The following is a 19,242-nucleotide window of genomic DNA, read 5'->3' on the forward strand; positions in this document are numbered from 1 at the left end:
TCTTATTAAATTTTGATAATTTTAAAAGTCATATCAACTTTGGAAGGATAAAATGAGAATAAAAAATACTTGGCTAGAAACTATATTTTTATCATTCTAAATTGATATGGCTCTTAAAATTATTATTAGATTTGTAATCAATTTTTATTGGATTTTGATCAAACGGTGATTTTAAAACTCACTTCAACTTTAAAATGATAAAACGAAGATAAAAAAATGATCTCTAACATTACTCAAGCATAGAGTAAAAAAATTTGTAATCTTGCACATAATTTTTTTTTTTTTTTTTTTTTTTTTCCTTTGATGCTTTTCCTCACATATTTTTCTTTCAATTATAAATAATCTCATTTCAGAGGTACAAGTGTGTAAAGCAGAAATTCCGTTCTTAATAGGCATCAGACATGTCACATGTATGACTCAAAAAGGGAATATTCCATAGACTCCCCATTTTAAACGTGTTTGTTTTTTGCTCCCTCCCCAAAACCCTAATTTGCAACCTAATTTTTGACCCAGGAGTCTGCTAAAGGTTTTAGGATCTAGGGGGTCATGTCTATCATTTTCTCAATTTTCTTTTCTTTTCTTTTTTTTATTCATTGCTTATAAATAATGAAGGTATTTCAACTTTTGCAGCAATAAATGTTTCCATGATTAGCGCCAACATTAATAAAATCTGGGTGAGAGGTCAAAGCCCAGAGAAAAAAAAATAATGGTGAGAGTTTGAAAGGCCACTGATTCAATGGTTTGTGAGTGACATTTCCCAGATAAAGATGGCTCACATTCCATAACTAGCTGCACACTTTGAGGCTGAACTTCCGTGGCTGACTCAAAATTGAGAGCTATACTTCAACACCAGAATTCTCTGAAATATTTCGGAATTTGAGCAGAAAATGAGAAAAGGATTGGAAACCGGACCAGCTTGGGCGCCCTGGACCCACAATCCAATTTCTCATTCCTGTCCAAATTTTAGAGAATTTCAGGGAATATAAATTCTAAGAAAGAGACGGTTCACATCGTTAATAATTCAAGCAGTAAATATAAGAAAATTTTTCAACTATCCGTCCACCTATTTGAGTAAATTTTGAGCTCTCATATTTGTTACCTGAATTAATAACAATCCAAGCAGCAAATTGTTGAAGATCTCGGACCCGCTAACACCACACAACTGCTAAGGAAGCGGGTTATGAGCAGTGGAGCAGCACAACATAAGACGTTAAGCATGATTTTAGCATTAATGTGTCCTTTGTCTTTTTTTTTTAGCTGCTTTTTCTGAATTCTTCCAACGCTAAATTGGGGATTGGGGAAGGTGAGCGAGTGACTGAGAGCGTAATCATAAGGATAAGGATCTTGATACACATATAACCCCCACCCAATTATTGCACAACCCTAATGTACCTTGGGGTTGTACAATAGTTGGGTGGGGGTTGTGCCAAAAAGTGACGCCTGGTGGGTGGCCTACAACATTTCTAGTGTGCCTCGTGGAACCTACCTCTTCTTTATTTCTTTCTTTGATTTTTTTTTTTCCTTCTTTTTCTTTTTCAGTAAATGTTTGGAAAATACTTAGCAAAAATATGAGGCAAAGAGCAAAAAGAAGAAGCATATCTTCTTTTTGGTCTAAAAGAAAAGGCATTGCCAACAATTAATTTTGTAATATAAATATTGCGTGTGTTTATTAAACAAAAAAATCAAAGTAAAATATGGCATAAATAAGATTATAGATGGTGGTGAAGCTTCTACCAACAACTCTTTTTTTTATGACCTTTACTTTTCTGAACAAGTCAGGACTTTGCCTCCCCAACCGACAATGCTTCATTATTCAATCTCTGGATTTTTTTTTTTTTTTGGTTTTTGTATTTTGTGATGTTGTTCCTTATTTTAAATTGAACAACTTGGACAAAACTCTAATGATGGGGAATAAGAGGTAAAGGAAACCTCTTTGGTCAAATTATAATCTGATTAAAGAGCCACTAACAATTTTTTTTTTTTCCATTTATCATAGAGCCCTGATTGATCCAAATAGAAGAACAAAGACACCGGGATACGGGCTACCCACCTTTAGATCACCTTTGATTTGATAAATCTCTTTGGAGAAACCTTGTTTTTTTTTTTTATTAAAAAAAAAAAAATTCCCTTCACTCTTTTCTCTTTTGTTTTTGTCACACTAGCCGGCTTGTATGCTTTATATGCTTTATGAGTGCTTCTACTTTTATTTCCATTGACAAAGCAAGTTAGCCTTGATTTTGAACCTCCCTTAATTTGACTTGTACTGAATGTCTCCCTACTCCTTTGATTTGGTTCTTCCTCCAATCCTTTTTATTTTTATTTTATTTTTCTTGTGATTGCACTTTTTTCAATGTTCTAATAACATCTTTCTTTCCAGTTTTTTATTTATTTATTTTTTCAAATGAAGATCTTTACCAGACAATTTTGCTTTTCGTAATGCATACGCAAAGCAGATATCTCCCCATGTAGCTACAACAAGCTACGAGAACCACTTTCCATTCCCACTAGTACAGTTAAATGTTTTAGAGAAGGGGTGTGCTGCACACTCCGAGTATTCACACTGGCGTAGATGTAAAATTCACTGTCAGATAAAACAGTAAATGAAAGTATATATATATATAGTATTTAATGATAATTTTTACTGTCACGTTAGTGAGTGAGTACTTAAAAACGCTACATATATTTTTAAGCGTTTACTTCTTGATGTGTGACAGTGAAAATTATCATTGATTTATCATATCAATGATGAATTTCATCCCTTATATTGAAGTTTAGACGAGTTAATATATAATATATCCTTGGCTTTTCACTGCCACGTGACCCATGTCAGAGTAAGCGCTTTCTCTAAAACATATATATGGGCCCGTTTGAAATTTCTCTTCCCTTCCCCTCCTCTTATTTTCACTTCTCTCAAAAGACATCAACTTCAAAACATTCGTAATTTTTTATTTTTTATTTATTTATTTTTTTCACTTTTTATATCACATCAACATTTTTTTATTACTTTTTAAATAAAAAACTCACTACAATACATTTTTTTTTTCTTTTTATTTTTACTTTTCATATAAATTATTTCAACTTTATATCACATCAATCATATATTTCAATCAATCAAAAAAGAAAATCTAAGGAGATATAAGGAGAGGGGAGGAGAATTTTCAGGCGGAGCCACGTTTATCATAATATATGTTACGTAAATAAGCTCAATTCCAAATAGTGTAAAAGAAGAAATCAGGTATACAGACACATCAATGTTCCATCACATATTTTCATGAGAATTGACCATCTATTATTTCAACAAACATATTTCCACATGTCAGCTACCAATTTAAAATTCTTCTGGGTATCTTAAACTACAGTCCGAAAACCAATTTGATTGCCACTAAAAGGAGCCCTTGCATTAATATCTTTGGGGTCCAGTCCGGTGATATAATGACTGTCTTTTGAGAATGAACCTTGATCATTGCCTTTTCCAAAGATTCAAAGACTATAAGATTCAAAGGGTACTGCCCATTTCAAAAGGATTGGTCAAAGGTTTGTTTCAGCAAATGATGTCAAATAGTTTCAGGCAAAGTAGCAAGAAGCCGACATGCATGCAAGTGAGATCCCATCGACTCCCACATTGATAATGTAAGAACAACTTTGATGCGACATTGATTAGTCCTTTTATACAAGTAATTCCATTCTTCTTCAATGGATACAAATCTATGAAGGAAATAAGAAGGCACAGACAAATGTTTGGAAGTACCACATAGTTTACTACAAAAGAATTACAACCCTGATGTGTCATGCCACCCACTCTCAAATCAATTATTTTTTCTACAAAAATTTTCTAGTTATGAGAACCTGTATAACATGTTTGTCACTAATTTCTCAAGTTACAAACATATTCAGGAAAAGCTATAAACAAATTCAGGATGAAGGCATTTCTAAAGACAAGTTTCACAAGTCAACATTTTTTCTCAAGCTGGAGGCATAGGAAAAGATCCCACTCACCTTTTCAAGACTTTGGAATTCATTGCTACTCCAGCATTATCTTCAACAAGCTTCTGTAGTGGCTCTAGTCTCAGGCTCCAATACCTTAAGCAGCAGCAAAACAGAAGAGGCACACAATCTATCACAATGTGTCATAAACACTATATATTGCCTTCGTTTGATCACGAAGAGTGCCCTCCCACTTTTTAATTTTGGATGGGCTGCTTCAGATTAGATTTCTTTGAACAGATGAGGAGCTTGAAATTCCATTTCTTTGGCTATGAAGTCTAAGGTTGTTTCGGACAAAAACAAGATCTTCTACTCTCTCCACTCCTAACCTGTTGGCTGTTTCTCGACATGGAAAATCATTATCTTGGAGTATCTCTTCACACATTCCAACACTTCAGCGGCAGCAAAACAGAAGAGGCACACAATCTATCACAATGTGTCATAAACACTATATATTGCCTTCGTTTGATCAAGAAGAGTGCCCTCCCACGTTTTAATTTCGGATGGGCTGCTTCAGATTAGATTTCTTTGAACAGATGAGGAGCTTGAAATTCCATTTCTTTGGCTATGAAGTCTAAGGTTGTTTCGGACAAAAACAAGATCTTCTACTCTCTCCACTCCTAACCTGTTGGCTGTTTCTCGGCATGGAAAATCATTATCTTGGAGTATCTCTTCACACATTCCAACACTTGAAACCTGACTCAGAACTTTCATGGCTAGTGTCTGTAAGTGGGGTGTTTCGAAACCGAAATTCTCCCACCAAGCAACAGGATCCATTTTACCTCTACAATCCACAGCATCCTCCTCTCCTAAGGGTCCTTCTAATCTCCAGTAAGAGCTAAGCTGCTCTCTAAGAACCCTTCTCGATGCACTGTCACCCTCATATCTTTCTAGAGTGGCTTTCCATCCCCGCATTACAGTTCTATCCTTTGTTTGACCTTTCCCAAAATATTTAGGATTTAGTATATAACCTGCAGCATGAAGAGGAGAAAATAACACATCCCATCTGTTCTCTATCAACTCTTCCAATTGGTTCAATGCACTTTCATCAATTCCCTTGCTTCTCACAGCTTCAAGAGCCTGAACCCGCCAATCATAAACATCGCCCATGACAGATCGATCTATATTAAGTATAGCAAGGAACCTTAAGAAAGGCTCACATAACTGCAAGAATAAATGAGCCCTGCTCCAGAATTCATCCCCTAAAATGGCAGCCTCGATACTTGCAATGTCCTCCGGAGTACAAAGCTTCCATTGCTTCCAGTCTTCACTAACAACTACCTGTTGAAGTGATTGCTTTAGCTGAAGAATCCTCTGGACAATGCCATAGGATGGAAAAAACTTAGTAGAAAGTGGGTCAGAGCTCCCTTTCAAATTTTGAATCAAGATACCTGGACAAGAACGCTGATATGTCATGATAATTTGCTCAATTTCCTTAGCACACAAGAAAACAGATTTAATCCAATCCAATTCAGCTATTTCTTCCATTAGCATGCATATAGAATGCGATGCACAAGAAGACCAGAATATGTGAGGGAACTTTGACAATATAAGGGATTCAGAAGATTTACAGGCTTGGCCTAGATGTGAGTTTATCTGAACAACATTTGTGGGCCCAATTTCCACAATTAAATCACTAAGAACACCAGTGAACACATTGTCCACTCCATCAGTAACATCTATATCTACTGCTTTCAAAAACATTAGTCCCCTTGGACTAGAGACAAATATATCAATGCGGAAGCAGCCCAACGAGCCATCTAAGCAGCCAACACACAGTAATGTGCATCCTGTGTGAGGCCAGGACTCCCTAACTAGAGCCACAGATTTTTCAATCCTTGCTTTCTCTTTACTTAAAAAAGAATCAGACAGTTCATCTTTTGTTGGGGGTTCATACCCAGGTCCAAAAGCAGCAATTGCTTTTGTCATTTCAAGAAAGTATGGAGAGCTGACGACTTTGATATTCAATCCATTGGCATAGAAAAATCTTGCCACAATGTCATCTACATCTTCTTTGGTGACACAGGTATGACTTGGTCGCGAAGTCCGATCAACATCTCCTACGGTGACACAGGTATGACTTGGTTGTGAAGTCCAAATGTGTTTGCCAGGCTTCCCACTTCCAGAAGTCCTTTTCTCTTTCCGAGCAAGGCGCTCTTCCTTCCGGGCAAGGCGCTCTTCCTTCCGAGCAAGGCGCTCTTCCTCTAATATCTGAAATGCTTCTCTCAAAGACCTGTCTATTGCTGGGCAGCTTTTGACCCCAACACCAGTAAACCCAAGAAGGTGTGCTCTAACACGTGAATAAGATCCATTATATCGTAGATTACAGTGGTTGCATTTCCACTTTTTCGTGCCACTTCCCTTGTCAAACCCACCGAACACACTGACATGTTTCCATGCCCACTTATCAGATTCCGATGGCATACTTTTACCCCAGAAAACTGCATACCACAAAATGGGGTTAAAAAAAGAAGGAACATATGGATATGTTAAAATAAGAGAACACCAAGTTACAATGTTGTACTTAGATCTTCCTATTAAACCCTTGCTCATATTACCAATCTTGCTATAAATCTAATGCAGTAAACTCCTTAAGACATTCCTATCAAATAAAGAGCATGACAGATAACCATAGCCATGAAGGTAAAGGAGTTTGGTGCCTACTCTTTGACTTTCCATAGAAGATCTAAACAATTTCAAAATACAGGAAAAGAAATGTGAATTCTAAAACTTGATAACTTAGTTAATAGGAAGGCCGTGAAAAGGTTCTAATAAACTCTCTCCCATATAGACATCTTGAGGTAGAATGGACTATATAAGCCAACTCCTACATGACTAAAGCTGGATTTCTAGGCCATATCTACAGTTGGACAAAACGCTTATATCTTCTACTCTACTCCTACAAAAACAGAGATTTGCTTCTGTTGACCTTGGGATTCCTTGGTTGATTTCTAAGGATTTTCATTTAATCAGATATATATAGATCCAAAAGCAGTGATGTGTTTATAAACCAATTGTTATTCTTAGACTATTCATCCAAATCAAAGGAGCTGAATATCAATTGCTGACTCCTCTTCTATGCATTTCTTCTCCTACTAATTATAACTCATATAATTTACGTATAATACCAATAACAATTATAATAACTGCAAATATTGGTGGTACGCAGCATGGACAATAGCAAAAGCTAGAAATACTAATGAAAACTCAACTCACATAAGCCTTGATCCAAGTAATCAGGTAAACTCCATGAATCCCTCATCAACTAGTTGAGTAGAGACATTAATTCAAAAATAATGTTTTTTCTGCAAGCCTGTAATAAATGCTACCTGCCCTTTCTTTCGCTAAATACTATCTGCCCTTAACACAGTACAACTCAATCCAACTCAAGGCCTTCTTCCCAGTTTCTTAATTTGACATACTTTTTTTTTTTTTTGGATGAATGAGATATCTATTCAACAAACAACACTTTTTACAAACTCTTCAGCAAATCAGCTGAACCGCTTGATACTTCTTCAAAGTATCAAACACCATTCTCTACTACAAAATTCCTCCCATATACACCAGAAAGAACTAAACAACAATACACCAGAAAGAAAACAACTCACGAGCATCTTATCAACAATTAACAAATCAAAAACTATACAACACAAGATTAACTATCCAGCAGCAATCCCATCAAATTTCCATATACACATCTTCAACTATATCAGAATTTTCTCATTTACACTCCAATTTCTACAGACTCCCACATTTTCTACTGTCCTCCTAAACTTTCCTTTTCCCAGAATTCTTGCTTTCACTTTCCAATATATATATATATATATATTGCAGAATCTGTACCTCTGTTTTTGGCTGGCTCCTGTGCTTAATTTCATTGCTATTTTTCCATTCTAATTTGACAGTTTAGCTATAGATAAAGCCATATCCTTCATTAGATCCCAAGCAATCGAGTCTTTTCTCACCACCTTGACCCACATTACATTTGATGCCCTCGATTCTGTTACACCCACATCCATAAGCCTCTTGGGCATGGTTAAACCGAGTTATAATACACAAGTGCCACTTTTGTCAATTCGTATTTCCATCGTACTTCTTCCTATGTTGTCAATCATCCATCTTAACATCCTCATTTCCACTACATGCATTTCTTGTCCCCAAAATTCTAAATCACAAAGAATAGTCGTTACCATTCTAAAAATTTTCCACTCAATTACAAAAGTAACATGCAAATGCAATGGCACAAAACTTCCACTAATAAATATTTTCAGCCTCTCTGTTCAAACCCACCTCAACTAACCACTTCTTAGCAAACCCTTCTTCTTTTTCTTTATCACACTGAAAAATGCATTACTCCATTGCTCTACTCACCTTTATTAAATATTGAAAATAAAACATAGCATAAGCCAAAAACTACCAAACAGAACCTTAAATATGTCTATTTTGATTACTCCACTAATAGCAAAGCATGTTATATTTCCAAACATTAGATTGAAGTTGATTAGGAACCAAGGGATTCTATCAATGGAGATCAGAAATCAACAGAAAAATAAAAGAGAGAATCCTATCAGAAGTTCAGTTGGAAAAGAGAGAATTCGCTTTACCTCGAAGAGAATTTTTGCGAGGGTTGAATCGTATTTTACCGAAACCGGCGTTTCTTTTTGATAGGTTTCTGTGAGTGTTTCTTTCTGATGAAACTCGAAACACTATTTACGGAGGCGAGGGGAGCTTCCGTTTCTTGGGCTTCCGTTTCTTTTTACCTTTTCCGTGCCCTAGAGAGTGTTTGTTTACACGGCCATGTCATGCCCAACCAGGAGTGGGGCAAGCGCATACAAGAAATGGTGTGCTCGTGTCAGTTTGGGGGTTGCCAGACAGTGATTAACGATTGTCAGCCCTCCGTTACTTTCCAGCCCTGTTTTGAAATTTCCCCACCCACTTTTCCCCCTTCTTGGGCACTGTACAGGTAAAAAATGTATAAAATTCTTTTGTTTTTATTTTTTTGTTTTTTTTTTTCTATTTTTTACCCCTAGCAAGACGGATATTTCCTTACTCCAACGTTTTTCTTTTTTTCTTATTAGGGGTAAAACAGGAAAGTAAAAAATTCATTGTCAAAAATGCGCGTATACATGACGTGCCTAAGAATGAACTCTCTTTTCTCTTTTTTTTTTTTTTTTTTTTACTCTTGTCAAGATGCGTATTTCTTTACTTCAACGTTTTTTCATTTTTTTTCTTGTCAGGGGTAAAATGGGAAAGTGAAATTTTTTTTTTTTTTTCCATTTTTTACTCTTGAAAAGACGCATATTTCCTCACTTCAATGCTTTTCATTTTTTTTCTTGCCAGGTGTAAAACGGGAAAGTAAAAAACTCATTGTCAGAAATGTGAGTATACAATTTAGGGATGTATAAGCAGGACGGTTATTAACCAAAAATAAACGATAACCACTAATAACCGCTAACCGAGAAAACAAGAAATCGAAAATAACCGCAACCGGATAACTAAGTACCCAGTTATTATATTCTGAAAAACTGGTTAATAACCTGGTAATCACGACCGATTTTTATTTTATATATATATATATATATATATATATATATATATATATATATATATATATATATATATATATATATATATATATATATATATATATAATAACCGGAACCAGGTAAGTTACACTAATTTATTCTTATCACTTCACTGTCTTCAGAGCACGCCGTCACCCAGCCTGCCCACTTCTCTTCTTCTCCAATCTTGTGAGTTCTTTCCTTCTTCTTCTCTTCTTTTTTCCCTCTTCTTCTCTTATCCACGCCCATTTGATTGTCCACAATTTTTAACACGACCACTGTTCATTCTCACTATATGCAAGCAATATCACCTAAGCAATCATGAAAAAAAAGTTGTTTGTCTCAACAATGGTCTCTTTCATCCGATTTCTTTCGCTTTTTTTTTTTTTAAAAAAAATTTCCCTGGAGCTAACAACTTCGTGGGGAGCAACAATTCATAGAAAATTGCACCTAAAGTTGAACTACACATGAAGTTTGCACCTTGAACTTGTTGTGACTTATGTTTTGCAATGCTTCTGACCCTGTATCTTTCGTTTGTGGTTTGGGCCTGTCCATGTTAATGATTCTGTATTCTTACAAAGTAGTTCAGCTGAAAACATAGTGTAGGAAACAGAATCTAGACAGTGGGTGTTAGAAGATGCTGAACCAAATTGCAAATTTGTTGGGTTCTGAAAGTGGTTCTGATTGACAAGATGTCTATGCTGCCTTTCTTCCATTTTCTTTGGGGAGGTTCAAAAATGAGTTCTGCTTGTGTATATCAGAAGTTACATTGTTTTTTTTAGTTCAATTTATTCAGTTTGATGAATATATTATGTAGAAAAGTGTAGAGAACAGAACTGGAAAATGTAGAAAATGGTGTAGGATAGAAAATGATGAAAATCGGTTATCCGGTTCAAAATAACTGGATATCCGGCAGTTGATAAAAGCCGCAACTTGTTATACACCACTACTATACATGATGTGCTCCAAAATAAACTTTTTTTTTTTTTTTTTTTTTTTTTTTCCATTTTATACCCCTGTAAATATGTATATTTCCTCGCTTCATAGCTTTTCATTTTTTTCTTGTTAGGGATAAAATGAGAAAGTGAAAAGTCTATTTTTTCTAGAGTTGTACTTTTTTGACTTGGGCATTGTGCATAAGGACAGTGTGCAGTGCCCAAAGAGGGGGAGAAGTGGGTGGAGGGATTTCCAAATAGGGCATCTATCTTCTTTTCTTTCTTTCTTTTTTCTTTTTTCGTTTTTCTTTTTTCAATTTTATTTTATTACAAGTGACACGTATCAGAATATAATTGGTTAAGACTTGAAACTTCCGAGGAAGTCTCAACCTCCTGCGTTGAAGATGAAGTTTTTTTTTTCAACCAAAAAGAGAAAAAAAAGAGGTGTAGTAATGAAAGACACAAGCATTTCAAATGGGATAAAAATTTCTTACAAACCAATTTGTAGGAATTTTTATATAACTTACATATAAAAATAACATTTGTCCTTAAAACAAGTGAGAAGCGCATGCTTTTTTTATTAATACTATTAAAAAGTATGTGAAAAGCATATGCTATTAAAATATGTGTTTCTCACATGTAAAAAGACATATATCAATCTTATATGTAGATTGTATAAAATTTCCTTCAAATCGATTTATAGGAAATATTTATCCTTTCAAATGAGGGCATCTTGTATGAAGTCTTGTCTTGCTCCCACAAGGTTACCAATTAAATGCATAGATTTATTTTTTATTTTTTTTAGTTTTGGTTTTTAATGCTATGGAGCTAGAGCAATTTCTTCAAGAGGATGACTTTAAATGATACTCCTTTAGAGAGCATGATGGTGTACTATGAACTATGAAGAACATTGATTTATTAATCCATGAATTTAAACTATTTTTTAATTAAATATTATACTCTATTATGACATTTACTTGGTTTAGTAAGCACAGGCAAATCCAAGGCATCGAGTTCCTTAAATCTCTATCAAGCAATGATATTTTTTTGGGTTCAAATAATCCTTCATTTATTGATCTTGCCTCTATAAATATTATAATACAAGCAATTCTATCCTTCACACTCATTTCACTTTTAAGTGACTTCCTATATCGGTTACATAATAATAATAATAATAAAAATACTCACAATTATAAAATAACTGTAATAAATAACTGTAAATTACTCTTATAATATTAGTAACACCAACAATAATAGAGAACAATATGCCTAAATAAAACGCTTTAAATCATGTGATAAATTTTACTGTTTGTATTGCTAGCAATTTAGGTAAAAAATGTGAGAGAATTTTTTAACAAGTTTTGGATAGCTAACCCACTTGTTGAAACAATAAATTCTATAAAGACTCTCTCACGTTTTCAACTAATTATTGGAAATTCGAAAATATATGTCATATATAATATATGACACCTCACGTTCCCACTTTATATGGTTGAAAGAGTAATGAATTGCAGGCAGTGGGCAGTGGATTCTACATCGTCTCGTCTAGTTATAATGGATTTCCCATCCAAAAAAGAAAGTCATCACAGGGACAGAGACTATTACTAATCACTCAATTTCACTACTAATTTGGAGTTTCCAAAAGGACCTTTCCCAAGAAATTGATACAGGGCAGGGCAATGGGCTCAAATCAAATTTGAATTTCATCCCATTATCATTCATTTGTCATTAGATAGTTCGAATGCAGATATGCTTATTAAGATTCGAGTTACTGTTATTCTCTTTGAATTATATAAGTGTTATTATGTTAAGGCCGAATTGAATGGATTGATCATAAATTTGTTATATAAACATATGTTAAGTCCTTTTTAGATAGGTAATGCGAGAGATTTTATATGGGATCTAAATAAATTTTGAGTTGTTCGGTTACCTATTCGGGCATACGGGTCTCATATAGACTATCTCGTATTACCTGTCCAAATTGTTAGTAATTCGACAAATAATTGTTATGAATTTCAATCCTAAAAAAAAAGCCTCATCTAGCTAGCCACTTTGGCTATAAAAATTACTAGTTATTACCATAGCTCAATAATAAATATATAAAAAAGAAAAATACTTATGATTCTCTTTATATAATAAAAAAGAGAAATAATCTTTTTACATCTTCTGTACGTTTCTGAAAATATAAACTAAAACCTAGAGGTCTCTTTTTTAAATCAAACGTTAGATGGATGTTGTGTAGTTAGGGTTGTTGAACAAGAATTTCCTACAATTAAGCTATATATGGGAGGCTCGTTTGTTTTGGACAGCCTAAAGAGGTGTACCCACAATTCTTTACTGTAATTCGGACAGCTTAATGAGATCCACCAGGTTCTTTCCAATCGCCCCCTTGGGGCCCTTGACACTGCAACATCATTCAAGTCCAACGCATACCCCCATTACTACGAAGTCCCTGCATGGGACCCAAAATCTTTTTCAAATCTTTTTCAAGTAAATAAATAAGTGGGCCAAGGCCCATATTGCCAGCTTTAAAAAAGTGTAGTTGGAATGTTAAGTGGCTTCTTAGCATCTTACAATTTTAAAGAAATTGTATATTCTTAGCGTTCCATTATTCTTTAGGCCGCATCCTTTCGCATTGGCGGCGAGTGGAGTGCCACAATCCCATTCATCATTTTGAACCTTTGCACTGACCGTTCGCTTTCTCGGGAGCGCTTCTCTTTGCCCCTTAAGTAGAAGGACAAAAAAGAGATTTTTTATTTTATTGCTTCCGCTTCCTCACATCTGCGCTCGTCAAGCCAACTCTGCTTTTTGGCAGGTGAAGTGACGATTGAAGCAGACATTTCAAAATGACAGCATCTAAGATATTTATATGTATATATTCACACGGTCACGGTTATCTCGAATTGCGTTCCAAAAAAATAGCTTGATTGAAAGAAAGGGCGAACACTATCGTGTTTCAACCCCACTATACTATTCATAGTTGTGATACATCAAAACCTTTGAAAATGTCAAATTAAAATTGTGGTATGTTACAGTTTTTGAAGTGAGTATATTTTTTTTTATCAAGTTCTTGTCCTTTATGATGTAAAAAAATTTTGAGTAAAAAATTATTTTAATTTTTTGAAGAAGAAGCGTCTTTGTAAAAGTGAAAATGAAGCTTTTTCAATAAAAAATTATTTTTGGTTGTCTCATAACATGCCACAATTTTAATATGTGACATCTTTTAAATGTTTTGATGTAAAAAAAATGATCTCAATACCGTAATTTGAGATTCTACCATTTGGTCCATTTCTTTAAAATTGTTGGGATCGTCACCCATTCCTCTTGGTAAGTTTGTAACCCTTCTCCATTTGAATGGAAAAAAAAAAAATATATATATATATAAAAAAGTGGCCTTTTCTTCATCACAAAAGAGTCAAAGAAAATGGGCATCGAAGGCAACTGATTGACTCTACTGCGTGTGGTATTATTATTGTATATTACCTTAATTTATTTCGGCCTTTGTTTCTGATCCAACCTTTGCGCTCTCTCTGTTCTAGCTTTGCTTCTCTCTCTCTCTCTCTCTCTCTGTTTATCTGCGGCACCGTGTAAGAGAGATGGGTGCGCTGCGATCAAGCTCTGTAGCGGTGGATCATGAAGGAAACGACGCACAGATCCCTGAAGAAGAAGCACACCATGATCAGAAGGACCTTGATGCTGGTGCTCTCTTTGTTCTTAAATCCAAAGGTACTGATCACTACTTTCATTATTTCTTTTTCCCTTTTCAAATTCAAACTTTTTGTTCTTTAATTTCCTCGCCGGCCTTCATCATCATCATATCTTCTCAGTACTACTTTTGTTCAATTATCTGATTTTCTCTGCATGGCTGAAATGTCATTAATTATTTGCCACTTTTTTTTTTCTTTTTTGTAAAAAAAATAGGATCATGGGTGCACAGTGGTTACCACTTGACAACTTCAATTGTTGCTCCACCTCTCCTAAGTCTTCCATATGCTTTTACCTTCCTCGGATGGGCGGGTGGAGTTCTGTGCCTCGTCATTGGAGGCCTCGTCACTTTCTATTCATACAACTTAATATCTCTGGTTCTTGAACACCATGCTCAGCTGGGTCATCGCCATCTCCGCTTCAGAGACATGGCTCATGATATCTTGGGTAACATACCTTTTGGTTTTTTTTTTTTTTTTTTTTTTTTCTTTTGTTGCTTCTTTCATATTTCTTAGGGGAGTGTTACTTGCAAGTTTGCAACACAATAATGCACAACCAAGATATATTGGTGTAGGAATTATGCACGTAGATCCGATATATACATGAGTGTTGTCCAAAAATTATTATTCTATTTCTTATTGTCAATTTGTTTTTGTTTTTTTTAATAACCTGGGTATCTTGGATTAGATTCTAGAGATGCTGTACAAAGCGTCTGAAGTTAGGTAAAGCTCGTACTTTTGTTAGCTTGTATGATTCTAAAAAATTGTTTGTAATATTTTAGATGGTCGAACTTTAGACCCGATACTTAGAGAAAAAACTTTTCGAGAGCTTGGGGACAGAAGTCCCTCAAAATTTTTAGAAACCTTTATTAAATTTTTTAAATTTTATTTTTCTCTTATGAATTCGACCTCCAAAAATTAACTTTTTACCCTCAAGGATCGTATTTTTTAGTTTTGTCGCCTCTCATTGTCCTCCCTCATTTCAAATCCCGGTTCAACCCTACTCAAGATCAAAAAAATTACCACCAAACTAATCTTTTGGGTTAGAATTTTTTTTTCTTCTATAAATTGTTGTGCTATATTATTTAAAAATTTGAAATATGTCTTAACAAATTTATTATTTAATGTAGAACATGTTGACCATTAATTAAACCTATAAAATCTCCGTTTCAACCATCACAGATTCACAAAATGCCGATGACTAACCCTCCCTCTCCCCCTCCTCTCGCGTGCACGTACGTCATGAACATGAGAGAATTATAACACTCCTACTATTGATGATAAGGTGACGCGTAATTCCACGCGCTTAGGGGACATGTAAATTTACTGTCGGTGTGCCACAGTCTTGTGGCTCTTTCCACGCGCACGCAGTCGAAGCCTATTAAAAAAGAGATATTTATTGGATTGCCTTTATTAGTTTGAATCCAAGAGGCCCCCCACATTAGGATTGACGATTTCTTTGAATTTAATTATTAATTATTAATTTAAATTAATAAAAATGTTTATATAATAAAGTAAAACAAAACAATATCTTTGACGAAAGATATTTTGGCCTAATACGTTAAGATTATCTCTCTGATAGTCTGATTGTTCCTCTGGAAAGTCCACTTAATTTTTCAAAGAAGTGATGCATTACACCACGACAGCCTACGTGAAGTTGTAAATTCGACCACGTGTTCCTCGATTACAGAAATTAATAAATAAATAAATAAATAAATTTCCTTTTTGTCAACTTTTTTTGCTCGACTTTTCTCCTTCAAACAAATTCAACTTGACACTCGACAGGCCATTCCATGAATCTGCATATCTTTGTTTTTTTATTTTATTCTTTTCCTATGCCTTCTCTGAATATTTGAAATGAAATGTGGATTTTATATGAATTTTCTCACAATTTTCTATTCAAATTGTTAGAGATTTCAATCCGTTCATGTGTCCCGTTGTAAAATACCCTACTCGGATCCCTGCAATTGATCCCTGCAATCCTATTGTAGGGGATTGAATCGTATCCAAGTCTAATCAGACAGTTGGATCGATCCTATCGAAAGTCTATTACAATTATAAGGGATCCAATGCAATCAGGACAGACACTCTGATCTTGTAATACCTTGTTGCCAAGAAACTCTTAAGATTGCAGCAATAATTTAACCCATTGAATTTGGCAGGACCCAGATGGGGCAGATATTATGTAGGCCCAATTCAGTTCATGGTCTGCTATGGTGCTGTTGTTGCTTGTACTCTTCTAGGAGGACAATGCATGAAGGTAAAAATTCCTACTCTTTAGGCTTTCACCCTCTCTTACATTATGGGCCGAGGTTGGGGGTGATCATAGCTAATTGAGAGCTTTTTTGTTTTTTTTTTTCATTGCAGGCAATTTACTTGCTAACCAACCCGAATGGAACTATGAAGTTATATGAATTTGTGATCATATTTGGGTGCTTCATGTTGATTTTAGCTCAAATCCCATCATTTCACTCGCTGAGGCACATCAATTTGGTGTCATTGCTTCTATGCCTGGCCTATAGTGCCTGTGCCACTGCTGGTTCCGTTTATATTGGTAAATATTATTCATCCGAAAGTAGGTGGATTTTGATCTACAACAATTAACGGTCTAAATTGCTAGCAATATGGCCAGTATATTGTGAGAAAGCCTATAAAAGTCGACTCACATGTCCAAACAAATGTTAGGTTGCTCAGCCATCTACTCGGGCAGTTAGGTCCCATGCAAACTCTCTCACATGTGCTATCCAAATTGCTACTTACCGTAAATCCTAAACGAAAGTAGATCGACGAGGATTACAACAATTTGTGACAGTTATTGTGAAAGAGCCCATACAATATCTACCAGCCTGCGTATGCAAATGAGTCTCATATGAATTTTTTTCACAATAACTGCCTAGCAATTTGAACAACTAATTGCTGTGAATTCTCATTGGGACACATAGTTCCACACAAGAAACACAGAAGAGAAGTTGATAAAAATTTACTAAAAAGCGTGGATTAATTTTTTTAGGATCTTCCTCCAAGGGGCCTGAGAAGGACTATTCCCTAACGGGCAATACAGAGGATCGCATTTTTGGGGTCTTCAATGCCATCGCCATCATTGCCACAACATTTGGCAACGGAATAATTCCTGAAATTCAGGTTTGAAGTATTACAATTTGGTGTACATTCAAGTGCAATTTCAGTGGAATGTTGATAGTTGGGAAAGTTTATGGGTGCAGGCAACGCTAGCACCGCCAGTGAAGGGGAAGATGTTCAAGGGACTGTGTGTTTGTTATGCAGTAGTCACGGTGACTTTCTGCAGCGTAGCCATCTCTGGCTACTGGGCATTTGGTAACCAAGCTGAGGGCCTCATCCTCACCAACTTCTTGGACAACGGCAAGGCTTTATTGCCCAAATGGTTCATTTTGATGACCAACATATTCACCATTCTCCAGCTATCTGCTGTCGGTGTGGTGAGCACATCTCTCTCCCTCTCTTTATATCTCGAGAAAACTTTACTTACGTCTCCCAAATTATTTAGGTTTTTTAGTTGGAGTCTCGAATTATCAAAACTTTCAATGTTAGATTCTCAGTTATCAGCCTCTTTTAATGTCACACTCGTACCGTTGTTAGGGTTTTGAGTTAAATCAAACGGCTAACAAGTTGTGAAATGTCTCTTGTATCCCTATATAATTAATATAAATACAAATTTTTCCTAAAAGGGTGGTGAGTCTGGTGACCCACGACCTCCAAAGTGATTTGATTTTTTTTTTTTAAAAAAAATTAAAATAAAAACGGGTGGTTTTTGGATATTTTGACACCATCCATTAGGATTTAACAAAAATCATAATAGAATGGTGATATTAAAAGAGATTGATAATTGAGAACTTGACATTGAAAGTTTTGATAATTCGATGTGATGATTGAAAACCAAAGTGTAAGTGAAGTTTTCTCACTAAGAAAAATTTTGAGAACCCGGACTGTCAATCTTTTTTAATCATAATACCGAATTATCAAAACTCTTAATGTTAGGTTCCCTATTATCAACTCCTTTTAATGTCACACCCTTACCGTTATGGTTTTGCATTAAATCAAACGGATAACAAGTAATATATCTTTTATACCCTGTGTATAATTTATATAAATACAATTTTTTCCTAAAAGAATGATGACTCACGGCGTCCAAAGTGATTTGCTTTTTTAAAAATTAGAAAAAGAAAATGATGTATTTTAATATTTTGGCACCCTCCATTGGGATTTAATCAAAAATTATAATGGAAGAGTGACATTAAAAGGGACCTATAATTGGGAACTAACATTGAGAGTTTTGATTATTTGAAGTTAAAGATGAAAACCCTTTTAACGGTTAAAAATTCTGCACCACTACTTTAAGTTTAAAACGACGTGGTTTGGAACAGGTTTACTTGCAGCCCACAAATGAAGTGCTAGAAAGTACACTTGCTGACCCGAGAAGCTCCGAGTTCTCTGCCCGAAATGCCATCCCAAGGCTAATCGCTCGGTCAATATCGGTTGTGATAGCAACAATTATAGCTGCAATGCTTCCATTTTTCGGGGACATCAATGCGGTGATCGGAGCATTTGGTTTCATGCCCCTTGACTTTATATTGCCGGTGGTGTTCTTCAACTTGACATTTAAACCTTCAAAGCGGAGCCTCATTTTCTGGTTGAACGTCACTATCGCAGTTGTTTTCTCAACGTTGGGGGTTATTGCGGCGGTTGCAGCAGTTAGACAAATAAGCCTTGATGCCCAAAACTATCGGTTATTTGCTAATGTATGATCACGCAAGCAAACTTGTAGCAAGTCTCTCTTGTATTTGCATATATTTGCAATTATATACTTTGATTATTTAAAGCAATTTATATGTTCATTTAGTAGCTATAGAGTTAATAATTTGGCCCGGATAGTCTTCTAGAATGACAAAAAACCACTAAAAGGTATATAAATTTATGACAAAAATATATATATATATATATATATATATATATATATATATATATATATATATATATATATATATATTTACCCCTCAAACTTATACTTATACTAGTGTG

The 19,242-nt window shown here is 35.0% G+C and overlaps 2 protein-coding genes across 2 annotated transcripts; one reads left to right on the top strand and one right to left on the bottom strand.

Moving 5' to 3' along the window:
• Window positions 1-3,317: 3,317 nt before the first annotated feature.
• Window positions 3,318-8,875, bottom strand: LOC133877142 (uncharacterized). Its single transcript, XM_062315389.1, has 2 exons — window positions 8,589-8,875; window positions 3,318-6,425 (listed from the first exon to the last, which is right to left on the bottom strand). The coding sequence occupies exon 2, from the start codon at window positions 6,406-6,408 to the stop codon at window positions 4,498-4,500; it is 1,911 nt and encodes a 636-aa protein (XP_062171373.1). The 5' UTR covers window positions 6,409-6,425; window positions 8,589-8,875; the 3' UTR covers window positions 3,318-4,497.
• A 5,026-nt stretch (window positions 8,876-13,901) lies between these two features.
• Window positions 13,902-19,065, top strand: LOC133876672 (GABA transporter 1). Its single transcript, XM_062314928.1, has 7 exons — window positions 13,902-14,209; window positions 14,405-14,635; window positions 16,350-16,447; window positions 16,555-16,741; window positions 17,198-17,328; window positions 17,409-17,642; window positions 18,588-19,065. Exons 1-7 carry the CDS (start codon window positions 14,080-14,082, stop codon window positions 18,966-18,968), a joined length of 1,392 nt encoding a protein of 463 aa, XP_062170912.1. The 5' UTR covers window positions 13,902-14,079; the 3' UTR covers window positions 18,969-19,065.
• The last annotated feature ends 177 nt before the right edge of the window (window positions 19,066-19,242 follow it).

Source organism: Alnus glutinosa, chromosome 9 (genome assembly GCF_958979055.1).
Source record: "Alnus glutinosa chromosome 9, dhAlnGlut1.1, whole genome shotgun sequence".
Taxonomy (NCBI): domain Eukaryota; kingdom Viridiplantae; phylum Streptophyta; class Magnoliopsida; order Fagales; family Betulaceae; genus Alnus; species Alnus glutinosa.

Coding starts and splice junctions, on each gene's coding strand:
- LOC133877142 (XM_062315389.1), bottom strand. CDS start 6,408: ATGCCATCGGAATCTGATAAGTGGGCATGGAAACATGTCAGTGTGTTC.
- LOC133876672 (XM_062314928.1), top strand. CDS start 14,080: ATGGGTGCGCTGCGATCAAGCTCTGTAGCGGTGGATCATGAAGGAAAC. Junction 14,210..14,404: donor CTTTGTTCTTAAATCCAAAG/GTACTGATCACT, acceptor TAAAAAAAATAG/GATCATGGGTGCACAGTGGT. Junction 17,643..18,587: donor AGCTATCTGCTGTCGGTGTG/GTGAGCACATCT, acceptor GGTTTGGAACAG/GTTTACTTGCAGCCCACAAA.